We start from the raw sequence: 14,098 nt of genomic DNA, 5'->3' as shown, positions 1-14,098 counted from the left end.
ATCTGTGCCACAGATAACATCTGGATGTCGCTCTTAGTTTCCAGGGATGTGTTCTCCAAGAACTCCAGACCTGCAGTGGAGAGTCATCATGACCTGCGTGTGTCACCCCAGGACTGGCTGAAGCCCACATTCCCCTGGTCGAGGACATGATCTCACCCATCAATCCCAGCATGGTCACCAGCACTGCAGGCTGACCTGCACATCAGCCTAATAGGCACCACTTCAACCTATGAGAAGCTCTACCCTTAAGCCCTTCGGGAGCCTGGGGATTTAGCCATAGCTTCCCAACTCCTTGCTCTGCGGTTCAGTGTCAACTCCTCCCTTTCTTCTACTACCGTGAACTAAGCGATATTGCTCTCTGCACACTGGGTGGGCAGGCGTGCCCCTGTGGGTTCTAGTACAGCCATTCTTCCTACCAGTTTTTGTGGGGGGAGAGGCAGTTCTGAATAAAGAAGGCGATTACCTAGGGAGACTACAGTTAAGAGTGGGCATCCTGCCCTTGGCTCCCAGTCACACTTGGCACTGTCCTGGAGCTGGCTCAATACTCACTTGTTTCAAGGGTAGCCTCACATAGCTGACTGTTGACCAGCTGTCTTTGGTCCAAGGTGCTTTTCGGGTGGAAGAAACTGGGCTTCAATTCAGCTCGAAATGGTGGGGGGGGGCTTTGATGAGTAACAATCTCATGCATGACGATGGCAGGGTAACTGCTCTTAAACAGATGCAGGTTCAATGGCAAGTGGACACGGGGTATTAAAGGCACCTTTTTTTCTTTCTGGAGCTAAAGATCTCACTTCACCTTGAGAAAATGCTTTTAGCTTGTCACACTTGTTTTGTGACTTGTTTCTTGGAAATATCCTGCTAGCCATAAATGGTAATGGGTGATCACGGCTCTGTTCTTACGGCCCCCCTCAGGTGTGTTTGGCAAAAGTAAGACTGTTACAAATGTCTAAAAGTACATCCTAAGATTAAATGAGATCCACTTAATGGACCTCTGGGTTACGTCACAGTTTTCCAGCTAGTCCCAACTAAGGGGTGGGGTGGACGTGGAAGCAGGGATTCTACAGCAATTCCTCCAACTAGTTTGGAGACAAGGAAAGAGAGGTGAGAAACCAAGAGGTGTTTTTCATCTGCTTGTTCACTCCCTGAATGCCTACAACAGCTAGGACCAGACCAGGCTGAGGACAGGAGCCTGGAGCTCCTCTGTGTCTCCCACATGCATGGTAAGGACCAAGTCCTGGCAGGGTGGGGTGGGGTGGGGGAACGACGACTTCCTCTGCTGTCTTTCCAAAACCTGCCTGTTTCTGTTGTAGTTATTTTTGTTTATGTGGGCTGGAGAAGGCTTAATCTTTCTTGTCCTGAATCTGAAACGCTATCAATGGGCTATTATTCGTGGGTATTTTCATTGGAATTCAAGATTGATAATCTTGCTGCTTTAAATTTCTCACTAGCAACAGCACCCATGCTGATGGTTCTGAAACTAGTGGGATGTCATTTGCTAGCGCAGAGGGTCTTGGCCTGCATCCGAACAGGTTCCTTCCACCCTTGACAAGCGACCACTGGACCAGAAGAGTCAAGTTTGTATGGAGCCTAAAAAAGTCTCAGACAAGGGGGTTTTTGAGAAACATCTTGCAGATGCTGAAGGAATGATCAGGCTGTCCTTCTCCATACTGTTAGTTCACCATTTCTCACCTACTTTGTCTCCTCTCTCCTGCTCAAACCACAGAGAAGGTGGGTGGAGAAGTACATTCTGGAAAAGAGGAAGGGACCTGGCTTTCAGTTTGAATGAGACTGTTCTCTCCCAGCGATGATCACCTGGACAACCAGTGCACCTCCTTCTTGGGAATGACCTACTCAGACAGCAGACTGGGTCTAAAGCTCCCTTTATAGGATGGGGTGCTATAACCCACAGGTGACCCTAGACATGGGTAGCAGCTTCATTCTCTACCCGTGTTCATTAAGAAAAATCTCGAGTGGTTTTTTTTTTTTCTGTTTAGAAGTGGATTTGGACAGGATCACACTCAAGAATGGAACTGGCGTTGGAATTACAGAGAGAGCGCAAGAACAGGAAGTGCTTGAGAGTAGGATCCATGTGGACAGGATGTCTTGAAAGCTCAGTGGTCAGGCAGGGCTTGGGCGCCCTCTTGAGGGTTGGGTAGAAGCTGGCTGACAAGGAAAGAGGGACAACAAAGGGTAAGGGTACCTGAGCTGGCAACAAGAAGCGAATGTGGGAGAGGCTGGACTCAACTAATGCAGACTCCATGCGAGAGCAGAGGTTGGGATGGCACCACAGGAGGGGCTGCAACAATATAACTGGAAGAGAATGGGCCTCTCTTCCCCAACCTTGGGTCATTCCAAATCAGGATAACCCAAAACTTGGCTTTCTAAAACATGGTCCCAAACCACTACCAACGCAATAAAAATTACTTACAACTCAGGTACTGGAAAGGGAAAAGATCCTCTCCTCTCTCCAGGAGAGACATGTGGTGGCTCAGTAACTCTTTCCAAAGTATTTCTGTTGAGGCCAGCACTGTGACATAGTGGGCAAAGCCACCTTGTGGGTAAATGTCAGCATTCCACACGGGAACTGGCTCATGTCCTCGCTACTCCACTTCCCACCTATTTCCATGCTAGTATGTCTGGGAAAAGCAGTGGAAGAAGGCCAAGTGTCTCAGTCCCTGACACACAGGAGATTGAGATGAAGTTGTGCGCGCTTGGCTTCAGTCTGGCCCAGCCCTGGCCATCACAACCATCTAGGGCATGAGCCAGCAGATGGAAGATCTCTCATTCTCTCTCATTCTCTCTCTTCTCTCTCTGTAACTCTGACTTTAATAAGCAAATAAATCTTTTTTTTTTTAAAGAAAAAACGTTTATATACTTTCATCTTTTCTGAAAGACAGAGACTTTCCATCCATTGGTTCATTCCTACAAATGCCCACAACGCCCTAGGCCAGCCCAGGTTGAAGCCAGGAGGAGCCAGAACTCCATGTGGGTCTGTCTGGGTGGCAGAGATTCAAGCAGCTAACTATCACCACTGTTTCCCAGGGTACAGATTAGCAGGAAGCTGAATCAGAAACACAGTAACCGGGACTCAATCCAGGCAGACCAATATGCGACCACGGCATCCCAAGCGGCAACTTAACTGTTGTGTCACCGGTCACTGAAGCCATTTTGATCTTCTCTTAAAAATTTTTTTAGCTAGTGTATAAAAATTTTACATATTTATGGACTACTATGTGACATTCCATGACATGTGTACACTGTGTGACGCTCAAATCAACATTTGAGCATGTAACATTTACACCTTTGCCTTACGGTCCTTTCTTTTTGCATTTCTGTTTTTCACTTAAAAGGCATGTGTTAGCCACAATCACTCTGCTGTGTGGTGGAACACCAGGACTTTTCTCGTATTTGACTCTAAATTACTGCCTGAACTCACCTTTCTCCAACCCTCTCTCCTCCCTTTTCTATATAAAAAGTACCCTTCTTATAATACTTAGTACCTACAATGGGACACAAAGATGCCTGGGAACACAACAAGCACCTGTCCTCAAGACCCAGCGACCACTCACAAATGCATCTGTTCTTGCTAACATAAGAACCTGCTGGTAGACACAGCACACCACAGTGAGGCTGCACAGCCAGGCATCTATGTCCACAGTGATCAGGATCTCACCAGACCATGAGCCACCTGCGATTCAAATGAGGGCCCAAGTTGGCAGACTCAGATTTCCCAGGCACAAGTCTATCTGGCGTCACTATGTCCCACTGCACTGAAGGGGGCTGAGGGGAGATGCAGTTCCTAGGACTGCTGCTGAACTGATTTCTACCACCCTTGCACCCCTGATTGTCTGGCTTTGCACAGAGGACTGCACTTGTCTCCACCTTGAGCACAGGAGGGCAAGCGGTAAGAAGGGCCACTGGAGGACGCCTGTCCCACAGTCACAGCTGCCTCTGGTTTAAAGCACACCACTTCATTAGCCCAGCAGTTAAGATGTCGCTGGGGACGTCCATATCTTGCCTCAGAGTGTCTGGATTTGAGTCTCAGTTCTGCTCCCAATCCTAGCTTCCCACTAATGCAAACCCCCGGAGGCAGCAGGTGACCAGTTGAGTGGCTGGGTCCTTGCCATCCACATTGGAGACCTGGACTGAGTTTCACCAGCTGCTGGTGGGCATTTTGGAAGTGAATCAGTGCATGGGAGCCTTCCTGCCTCTTCTCTCTCTGCCTCTCAAATTAAAAAAAAAAAAGAATAGAATGAAAATGAAAAGTATGCCAAGCAAGTTAAAAATTTATAGAAATGGTCTTTGGTTTTTCTCAGGGGACTTCAGAATCTATATTACATAATAGTTACTCATTCATTTTATTTGAAAACCAGACACTCAGACAAGCAGATGAGAGAGAGAGAGAGAGAGAGAGAGAGAGAGAGAGAGAATTTCACCTGCTGGTTTACCTCCTGAAAGCCAGGGTTGGGCAGGGAACTCCATCTGGCGCTCCCACAAGAGCGATAAGGATCCTCCGGAGCTAGACACCACCTGCTGCTCCCCAGGGTATGCATCAGCAGGAAGCTGGAATGCAGAATGGGGCTGGACCAAAAAACCCAAGCCCTATTAGAGGGCATGTGGGGATCCCAAATGGCGGCTTAAACCACAGTGTCTAGTGCCTGCCCTTTAACTAGTTAAGTGCATATTACAATAAAGAGCATCCCCCACAGTCAGACGGGAGTGATGTCTTAGTCAGCTTTTTGTTACTGCAATTAAACACAGGGGCAACTAACTTCAAGAAGAGAACAGGTTTATTGAGCTCACAGTTTTGAAGGTTCAAGTCCAAAACTGGTGACCCCATGCGCTGAGTCTTTGTGAAGACAGTAGATGAGAGTAACCATACAGTGAGCAAGGAAGCAGAGAGACAACGACTGGGACCAACTCACCCCTTCATAACCAGTCATCTCACCCCTAAACAGCATCATGGGATTCAGGCTGCAACCTCTTCATGCCATTAACTCATACCCCCTGGGGTTTAATATCTGAACGAGTGTGGGGACCCAATCATATTGAAACTCTAGCATGTGATATTTGAATTTCTACTTTACCATACAAGGCCCTACAAATGGTGGTGGTGGTGGGAAGGCATAACACTTTCAGAACTCAGCCTGATAGGTCCACAGCTGCTGCTACCATCACTCCAATAGGGAGCCAGAGTGACCCTGTCACGTCTGCAGGTGCACTGCAGCAGGTGCAAAGAGCTGCATGACCCCAGATTCAGACCCGAGGCCACCTGCCTTGATGCGTCAGAAGCCCCTCACTCAACAGAGAGGGGTAACAACAGTATCTGCCTCAGAGAATTCTTCTGCAAGCAGAAAGACGGAGGTGAAGCAGGCAGTACAATGTCTGAGATAAGAAGTTTTTTACAGTCAACCCTCTTAGCAGCACAGGTTTACATTAATAGTCTAAAACATTTATTCCCCTGAAGCCAGTCCGCCTTAACTGTTCAGCATTAGCCTTTTTTTTTTTTTTTAACAAAAATGGCTTGTATTTATCAATGGTTACAAAAGGCAGACAGACACTTAGGATGCTCATCTACAGGCATGCTCCCCTTTGGCAGGTGTGGCCAGGCCAGACCCAGGCCAGGAGGCTGGAGCTCAATTCGGGGCTTCCACAAGGGTGGCAGAGAACCAACTGCTGGGGCCATCACTGCTGCTTTCCTGTGTTGGTGTTAAGGGGAAGCTGAGAGAGACTGAAGCCAGGTACCCCCTTACAGGAAGTCTTAACAGGCATCTTAACTGTGGGCCCAACTGCCTGCCCCTGAAAACTATTTTCTTACCTAGGAAAAGAGGACCCTACTGATATCACAGAATTCCAACAGTGAATAATATGTGACAGTCTTCAAAACACTTCAAGTGTTTTCCACATGCAAAAACCTTTCATTAGAATTTTTATCTGTAGTTTCTAATTTCCAAACGAACTTGCCACTAGTGCCGAGGGTACACCAAGCCGCATCAGAATCGCCACATCAGGTCCCACGCCCTGTTCCCAGGCCTCCTCCAATTCGTTATTTAATCACACGGTGATTCAACACCTGCGTGTGATAATGATTCACGGGTCTTGATCTGCCAAACATTGCTGCTTGTAGATTATTTTCAGAAATGTCTGCTGAGCGAGTTCTTTGCAAAGTCACGACTTGGAGAGTGGATAAGCCAATGACTTATTCTTTCGCTCCAACTTCAGCCCCATCATATGTCCATTCCTGATTTAGAGCATCTATTCATGTCGCGGTGATGACTGGAGGCAGCATGATGCAGCTGGCAAGGGGTGGCCTCCTGAGATCTGAACACCAGCTCACTTCACGGTTGGCTGTTTATTTTATTTCTTTGGAGCTGCATTTAAGAAACGGGAATGGCCCAACCCCTCTGGAATGAGACGGCCAGCTTTTTAGAGCATACGGACTTGTGCCTGGACACAGTGACCATCCTGGAAGGAAGAGTGAATGAACCATGACACAGACCGTGCCCACTTACATTTCACAGATGCCAGCCCTGCTGGGAAGGAGCGGCACGAGCTGTAGCAGCAGTCGGACACCGTTCTGCCATTTGCCTTCTCTCTCAAATTCACAGTACAAGTAGCTACATTCCTCTGAGGAAAACTGGTAGAAAGTATAAGTGTCTTGGAAATACAGGTGTTGGTCCACTGTTGAAACACAAAAGGTGGCGGGAGTGGGATCGAGATCAGCTTCTAAAAGTGTATTCTTTACAGAGTTGTAAATCAAGTCATCACTGAGAGCCCTACTAATTATTAGGAGAAAAGTCAGGGGTAAGACAATAATTGCACACCCTGAGCTCATTCACGCTTATTACCCTATTGAAGTGCAGCCACTTACTGGAAGGCCTAGTTTTATTGCCCACAGAGTCACAGGCATTTCACCACGTTCCTGCCTCACAGGCAAGCGCAGGTGAAATCAACAGTCATTCAAACAGGCTGGGGAGACATTTCCTTTCAGGATCCCAAAGCAAACCAACACAGTTTTTTTAATGGTACACAAATACCACACGGGGCGGGGGCAGGCAGACATCAGCAATACTCGACCACCCCCAGGGCATGTTTGGTGGTGTCTGGAGATATTAGGGGGAAGGAGAATTGGGTATTGTCAAAACTTGGGGAAGAGCTACCAGCACTGGGAGAGTAGGAGCCTGCTAAAGCTGTATTACAGAGCTAAGAACTCATGCAGCTCAAAATGTCAAGGCTACTCAGATGGCATAGACTGGCCCTCACAGTGTGAACACAAGTCTGTTTTGCTATCGGGAAGCCTAAATCCAGTCAGTGGGCCAATAACATCTGCATTCTTCACAGGCACGCGACGGATTTTTCCGCCTAAAGAGTATTAGGTGCTAAGCATTACTGCCTGTGTAAGAAGATTACAACCATGGCTTCGTATGTGCCACCCTTCCATAGCGGGAGCTGGAGTATGCCCTCACTGCTGATCAACCTGTGGAGAAAACAAAAGAGGCTCTCAGCCATCAGCCAGCAGCTGAGAGATGGGGCTTCGGCGTCTGGTCCTTCAAGTCTCTGGGCTCATCTCAGAAGAGGCATATTTGGCCCTCTGTTTTGGTTTCTAGCTAACATCTATTTTCTGTTTTGTTAAGTGGCTCATCTTAATAGGTCACATATCGAAGTGTTCTTGATTAATCCATGAAAATGGCGTTCACCTCACACTCGTAACCTCAGCTTCTGATGGTCACTCTAAGTACAGCGAGATGTCGCTCATTGAGTGCTGAGCCCCAGCACAGGGGCTGGTGAGCAGCATCCTACACAGGGGCTGGGGAATGGCTTCTCCGCACACCAGTCTATGTATGAACCCAGGCCTGGGGACTTTCATGAAAGGCATGAGGAAAATAAGCTGGCTCCAAGGGTGGTCTTAGAACCCAAGAGAGAAGGCAGAGATTCACCTTCAAGAACAACCCACCAGCGCCCCTCGCTGCTACATCCTTCAGGACCTTCAGGCTAAGAGGCCCATGGGGATGTGCCACTAACCTGATGACATAATGCCCATGTCCAACAGGAGCTGCCAGATCCCGATGGCCATGGACCTGCACTGGACAAAGGGACAGTGTTCCAGAAGCCAGTCCACCAGCTCGGACCCAACACAGCTCCTCCTGTGCAAAAACAAAGCCACTCACAGTGAGATCCTGTTGCTGGCCATTTGCGGGAAAAAAAAAGACACATAATACCACGCCATTCACCAGCTTGCTTTTCTAAACAAGCAACCCAAGAAGAAATGACATGTGCCTCTCTTTTTTCTTTCTTTTTTCAGATTAGAGGTTCAAATCTCACATAGGAAAAGTGAAGAGCCAGATTCTATTTATGCTTGTAAGTCAGGTGACCTAACACATCGTCCTCAAGGAATCATTTCTGTTTCCTCTATTAGAAAGGAATGTTCAAGAAAACAGGAACCTAGGACAACTCACTCTTCATCCCCTGCCAACTGGAACAGTCCATGGTACACAGTGCTTTCTCCAAAAACACTGTAGCCACAGACAATGCTTCTGCCTTGTTAAGCTATGCACTTTGCGCTGCTCGTGATAAACTTTGGGTTTAGCATTTTACACACACACACACACACACACACACGTATATACAGTAAATGTATATACATATGTGTGTGTGTATTAGCTCCTTTCCTTGGAAACAAAAGAATCCCAAGCAGTTGAGTCCACACTGGAACTGTCCTCAATGGCACAGGGTTTTTTCTGCCTCTCAGTAAACAAAGATTATATCCCCAAAGTGTGTCTCAAAGAACATTGGATTGTTAATCTTTAAATGTAATCTAGGTAATCTCTCTGAGCTGCATCATAAACCCATTGATCCAGATGATGTGTGCTGCAGGGCAGTAATCTCACACACACACACACACACACACACACACACACACACACACAATCCCCTCTGTAATTGGCCTTCAGCTCACAGCCACAACACTGTAATCGGGGTGTTACACAGCCTCTTCGTGGCTGCCTTTCCATCTGGGATCAGCCTCAGAAGGAAGAACAGGAAGATAACTTTCTGAAATATGCTTTTTCTTCGGCAGAAATGTCACTGAATTCCACACTTCCGCGATGTTGAAGGAGCGAGGCATCACGCCCCGCCTGTTTCTATCCTCCAGTAGGTGTGGACCGAGGCAGAGATGTCAACATTCACTTATGTTCCTTCAAGACAGGCACACTGCCCATTTTGCTGTGGCTTGTGATTGGCGTATTCCCCACACTCTGGAATTACGCTGCAGCCAGCAACGTGAAGAATTGGCAGGAAGTGCTGCATTTTCTGGGGTGAAGGAAAATAAGGTAGAGAAATTCTCTGCTGAGATACTGGATCCAAAACTCCAGCCTGCCATAAAGCACTCTTTTTTTTTTTTTGGAGGGGGTGGCAGGAGAAGAAACTGTCACCTTCTGGAAGAACGTTCCATGCAACTGAACTAACTCCAGACAAGTGTGGTCACAAGCCAGTGCTAAGACAACACAAAGAGTAACAGTCATAGAGAGGGATTTTTAAAAACAAAATGAGAAAACTAAAGGACAACTGGACCAAACAGTCAACCTCGATTTATTTCTATAGTACTCCTTTCATTTCTAAGGTTCGAAGTGTTAATTAACTAATTCCTCGACACCTCTGCCAATTAACCATTTGTGAGGTGTGAAAATACTTTTATTCCACGGGCTAAAGGTTGTGTCTTATTTGATACTGTGAAAACTCAGCAGCCCCTTGGCCTGCCCAGAATGTCACTGCTCAGAAAACGGATGCACCTATTAAAATATTCATTCAACAAACCAAGCTGTCAATTGCAAAAGGGTTAGCTGGATACGTCTGTTCCATCTTTATGGATGAGGAGGAAGAAGCTTCCTAGCCCAGGACTTATCAGAACTGTGTTTGGGAGTCCGAAGGGGCACTTTGCTGAAGGGCACACTATGTAGCAGGTGCTGGGCCACAGGTCTGACACCACTCGGGACAATCTGTGCCCTGTACTACAGTGCTAGAACCCAGTCCCAGCTCTGCTCCCAGTCCCAGCTTCCTGGTGACGGGAGGGAGCAGGTAAGGGCTTAGGCATCAGAGCCCCTGTGGCCTCCACAGGAGACTTAGATCAAGAGCACGGCTCGTGGCTTAGGCCTGGTCCAGTCCCCAACTGTTGTGGGCATTGCTAGGAAGTGAACCAACTGCCTGTCTCTCTCTGCCTTTCCATACTTGATCTTAGCCAAAAGGCCGAGAAGTGATCTCTCTCTCTACCTTTGTAAACAGACAAATGTATAAAAGTATAAATTTGGATGCGGTAACAAATTCCCACTTCCCAGTACTTTCAGCCCACCCCCATACCCAGCTTCCGTTCTCCTGGGGCAGGGGCTGTCTGTTTTGGCAGGGGAATGGGGCAGGACTTTCAGCCACCAGGCCAACACACAAGAACGCCACGGGCATATCCACTCTTAGTAGTGCCACTCTGAGAGCAAGCTGCAGCACTGGTCACATAGGATCCCTGCCCTTCCCTTTTCTGAACTCTCTCCAGTAGGTTTAAATTGCTGTGGACTGTCCCTCTGCACACAGGAAGACACAGAGGTCAAGGAGAAACACGAATATTGATGCCACCGCAGCAAACGGAATGAGACAAGCCGCCCCTGCATCTAACTATTTGTCCCCTGACCTGCTGCCGGTGCCTGCCACAATCTGGTGAGCCAGCAAGGGGGAAAGCAGGGATGGCTGGAGCAGAGCCATCTGACTTCCAACAGCCGTCCTGACCCACAGTGTTGGACTCAGTCCAGAAGCTCTCCTGATACGTGTGGTTCCACCCACAGGTGCCAATGCCAGGTAGAAATGTGATAAGGAGCCGATGAGCTGTAGAGCCCACATGACTAGTGGAGTACATCATAAATGCTGCCCATCTCAGGGGTTCAAAATGCAGTTCCACTGTATTCCCTTTCTCTGGCTGCTGTGTGAGTCCCTACTGGGAGGGAAAGGGTAGACCCCAGGGTGTTTAAAGAGCTACAAGAGGTGGCCACCATTGTGGCATGGTGAGTTAAGCTGCAGCCTGCCAATGCCAGCATCCCATTTGGGCACCGATTCAATTCTGGCTGCTCTATTTCCAACCCAGCTCTCTCTGCTAATTTCCAGGGAAGATAGTAGAACAGAGACCAAACCCCAGGTGCTTCAGTTACCTTCTGCTGCCTCCCAGCACACACCTGGCAGGAAACTGGGTCAAAAGCAAGCCTTGAACCCATGTAGGAGACCAGAGGAGGCTCCTGGCTCCTGGCTTCAGCTTGGCCCAGCACAGGTTGTTGTGGGGAGTGAACCAGTGGATAGAAGCTCTTTCTGTATCTCCCCTTCTCTGGCTTTCAAAATAAATACATCATTTTTCTTTTCTTTAGAAGAACCGTATAAATCCACATACACAAAAGCATAGCTCATACACACAATAGGAATGTCTGTCTGGCCTACAGGAGAGTTTTCAAAACCTACAGTCTTGCAGGGCTCATTCATCGTGCTTCCTTCCTACCCCTTATATTTGTTTACCCACTGACTTTAATCGAATACAGGTCCTACCAGGCTCTCAGTAGCTACCAGAAATGGCACAAGGTCCTGAGGCGACTCTGGGGGGTATAGGAACAGCGCCCCCCCCCCATCTCAAGTGTCTTGAGGTTGATTTGTGGCTAGTCATGACACGGGTGGGCAGTACACAGAAATTCACCAAGATGCATGCCTGGGATGTGTATATCTCATGGCAGTGTGGGTTATGTCTCCCTACAAAGATGGTTTTCTGGGTCCAGCGGCGTGGCCTAGCAGCTAAAGTCCTCGCCTTGAACGCGCCCCGGGATCCCATATGGGCGCCAGTTCTAATCCTGGCAGCTCCACTTCCCATCCAGCTCTCTGCTTGTGGCCAGGGAAAGCAGTCAAGGATGGCCCAGAGCTTTGGGATCCTGCACCCGCGTGGGAGACCCGGAAGAGGTTCCTGGTTCCCGGCTTCGGATTGGCACAGCACCGGCCGTTGTGGTCACTTGGGGAGTGAATCATCGGACAGAAGACCTTCCTCTCTGTCTCTCCTCTCTCTGTATATCTGACTTTGTAATAAAAATTAATAAATCTTTGAAAAAAAAAAAAAGAAAGATGGTTTTCTTACTCCCTCCTCGTCAAATCCAAGCCCTGATAACAATTTTTCCCACAGGTGGCAAATGGGAAAAAAAAAAAAACAGGAATACTATAATAATGAGTTTAACTCATGGAATGAATGTGCTATTCTAGTTGAGAGACAGAGCAACAGGAAGAAAAGATCTTCCACCTGCTGGTCTGCTTCTTAAATGCCCACAACAGCCAAGGCTGAACCTGAGTGAAGACCCCAGCTAGGCTTCCAACACGGGTGGCAGGAAACCAGGCACTTCCCTTATCTTCTGCTTGCCTCCCAACACACATCTGCAGGAAGCTGGGTCAGAATCAAGCCTTGAACCAAGCACCCTGATACGGGATGTGGGCATTGCAAGTGGCAGCTTCCCCCACTGCACCACAATGCTCACCCCACGGATCCTCCCTAATTTTGTTGGTGTCCTTTCTTCTGAGTATGTTCCTTATGGTATTCAACATCATCTCTTTCAGGGTGAGCAGTGATGGTAAGTGGTAGTGGTTTTTTCCTTCTTGGTTTTGCAATGTTGGAATTGGTTGGTTTGGCCCAGTAGCTTTCCTTGGCAAAATAAAAAGCTAGGGATTCACTTTGCTGTTCTAACTGCTGCATGGGATGAAAGCACGTTCTCCCCACATTCTTCATGACTACTCCTGCTCCATCTGCACTTTTATCACCCTGGCTGTGGATCCGTGTGTTTGCTCTAACACCTGCCCTTGCCCACTAAAAAAGGAGGCACCTGCCAGGCCGAGGCCATGCTGCCACTGCCCTCACCTCACTGTGGCCAGGCCGGACTGGCACTCCCACCTGGATAGCCAGAGCAGTTCTCACAGCCCTTACAGTGGCCAAGCAGGCCTCTTAATGAGGTCCCCAAAGAGGAACCCCTTTAGCTAGGAGTTATCCCATGCACACCCCTCTCCCTCCCAAAATACACATCTCAGAGAAAGCAGAGCAGACACCACACCTGTAGCTGAGGGGTGGTCCCAGAACCTAATGTCAGGACTAGGAGTCTCCCCGGATTAAAATACAGAGTTGAAAGAAAGAAGCTACCTGCCAGCGTCCCCAGCAGACAGAACCAACCTGCCCCTCCCACGCCAGTGAGTGTTTCACTCTGGTCAAGATCACAGCACTCACACAAGGGTTGTGTCCACTCCTCTCCTTCCCATCCCCGCCTTCCCCTATCACCCTCCCCCACCACACACACACACAACCTTCGAGAGTTTCTGACAAGGTGTTAGGAAACTGTGTTACCTGTAAAAGCCCTTGAGGTTCACTCTGTCTTTTATCAGGTCAGCTGCCTGCACCATAATCATATTTCTCAGGGCTCTTCCTGCACAAGAAGAATTCTCTCCATAAATCTGGAGGGGAAGAGACAAGCATTGGCAGTGAATACAGAACCTTTTGGGATGAAGTGAAAGCATGCCACGTATACCAAGTGATGAGCAAGTCTCTGAGCTTGAGACACACACTAGCCTACGCCCCTACAGCTCTAGAACTACCTTTTTAATATATAAATTAATCTTTGCCACTGGTCCACTTATGCTCTTAAGTAGCAATAACTATTTCACAAAAGCTAAAGTGCTTTATTTAACAATTATAAGTGATCCCATTTTAAAATACACAGCTTCAATGTAAAGGAACTATCTTTCAATATGGTATTTTTTCTCAGCATAGCAAAGACTACTGATATTATATATTCTCTCTGCCATATGGCTGATGCATTCATACAAACAGGTCTCAGAAGATGGGATCATCACTTTTTTTCTTCCCGAGTGAACATCTTGAACCGTCACACAATGTGACAGCAGGCAACTTCGCCCCTAGGAGTCACTCGGCCATAGGGTTCAAAGTTAACGCCAAACAGCTCAGTGGCATCCACTTCATGATTCATGTAACCTGTGAACTCCTCCCTACACACACACACATACACACACACACACACACACACACACACGGACG

At 48.0% G+C, this 14,098-nt stretch overlaps 1 protein-coding gene across 2 annotated transcripts in view; it reads right to left on the bottom strand.

Moving 5' to 3' along the window:
* The window catches only part of RAPGEF5 (Rap guanine nucleotide exchange factor 5), a 201,758-nt gene that overhangs the window by 145,132 nt on the left and 42,528 nt on the right, over positions 1-14,098 (bottom strand). For both annotated transcript variants that reach the window (XM_058678275.1, XM_004582451.3), the window contains 3 exons: positions 13,391-13,497; positions 8,023-8,144; positions 6,513-6,681 (listed from right to left, as the gene is read on the bottom strand). In XM_058678275.1, coding sequence (XP_058534258.1) covers positions 6,513-6,681; positions 8,023-8,144; positions 13,391-13,497 — 398 coding nt within the window. The remainder of the gene's footprint in view (positions 1-6,512; positions 6,682-8,022; positions 8,145-13,390; positions 13,498-14,098) is intronic.

The sequence above is a fragment of the Ochotona princeps genome, chromosome 20 (assembly GCF_030435755.1).
Source record: "Ochotona princeps isolate mOchPri1 chromosome 20, mOchPri1.hap1, whole genome shotgun sequence".
Taxonomy (NCBI): Eukaryota; Metazoa; Chordata; class Mammalia; order Lagomorpha; family Ochotonidae; genus Ochotona; species Ochotona princeps.
Note: the sequence above shows the minus strand (reverse complement) of the source record. Positions and strands in the feature narration are given on the sequence as shown.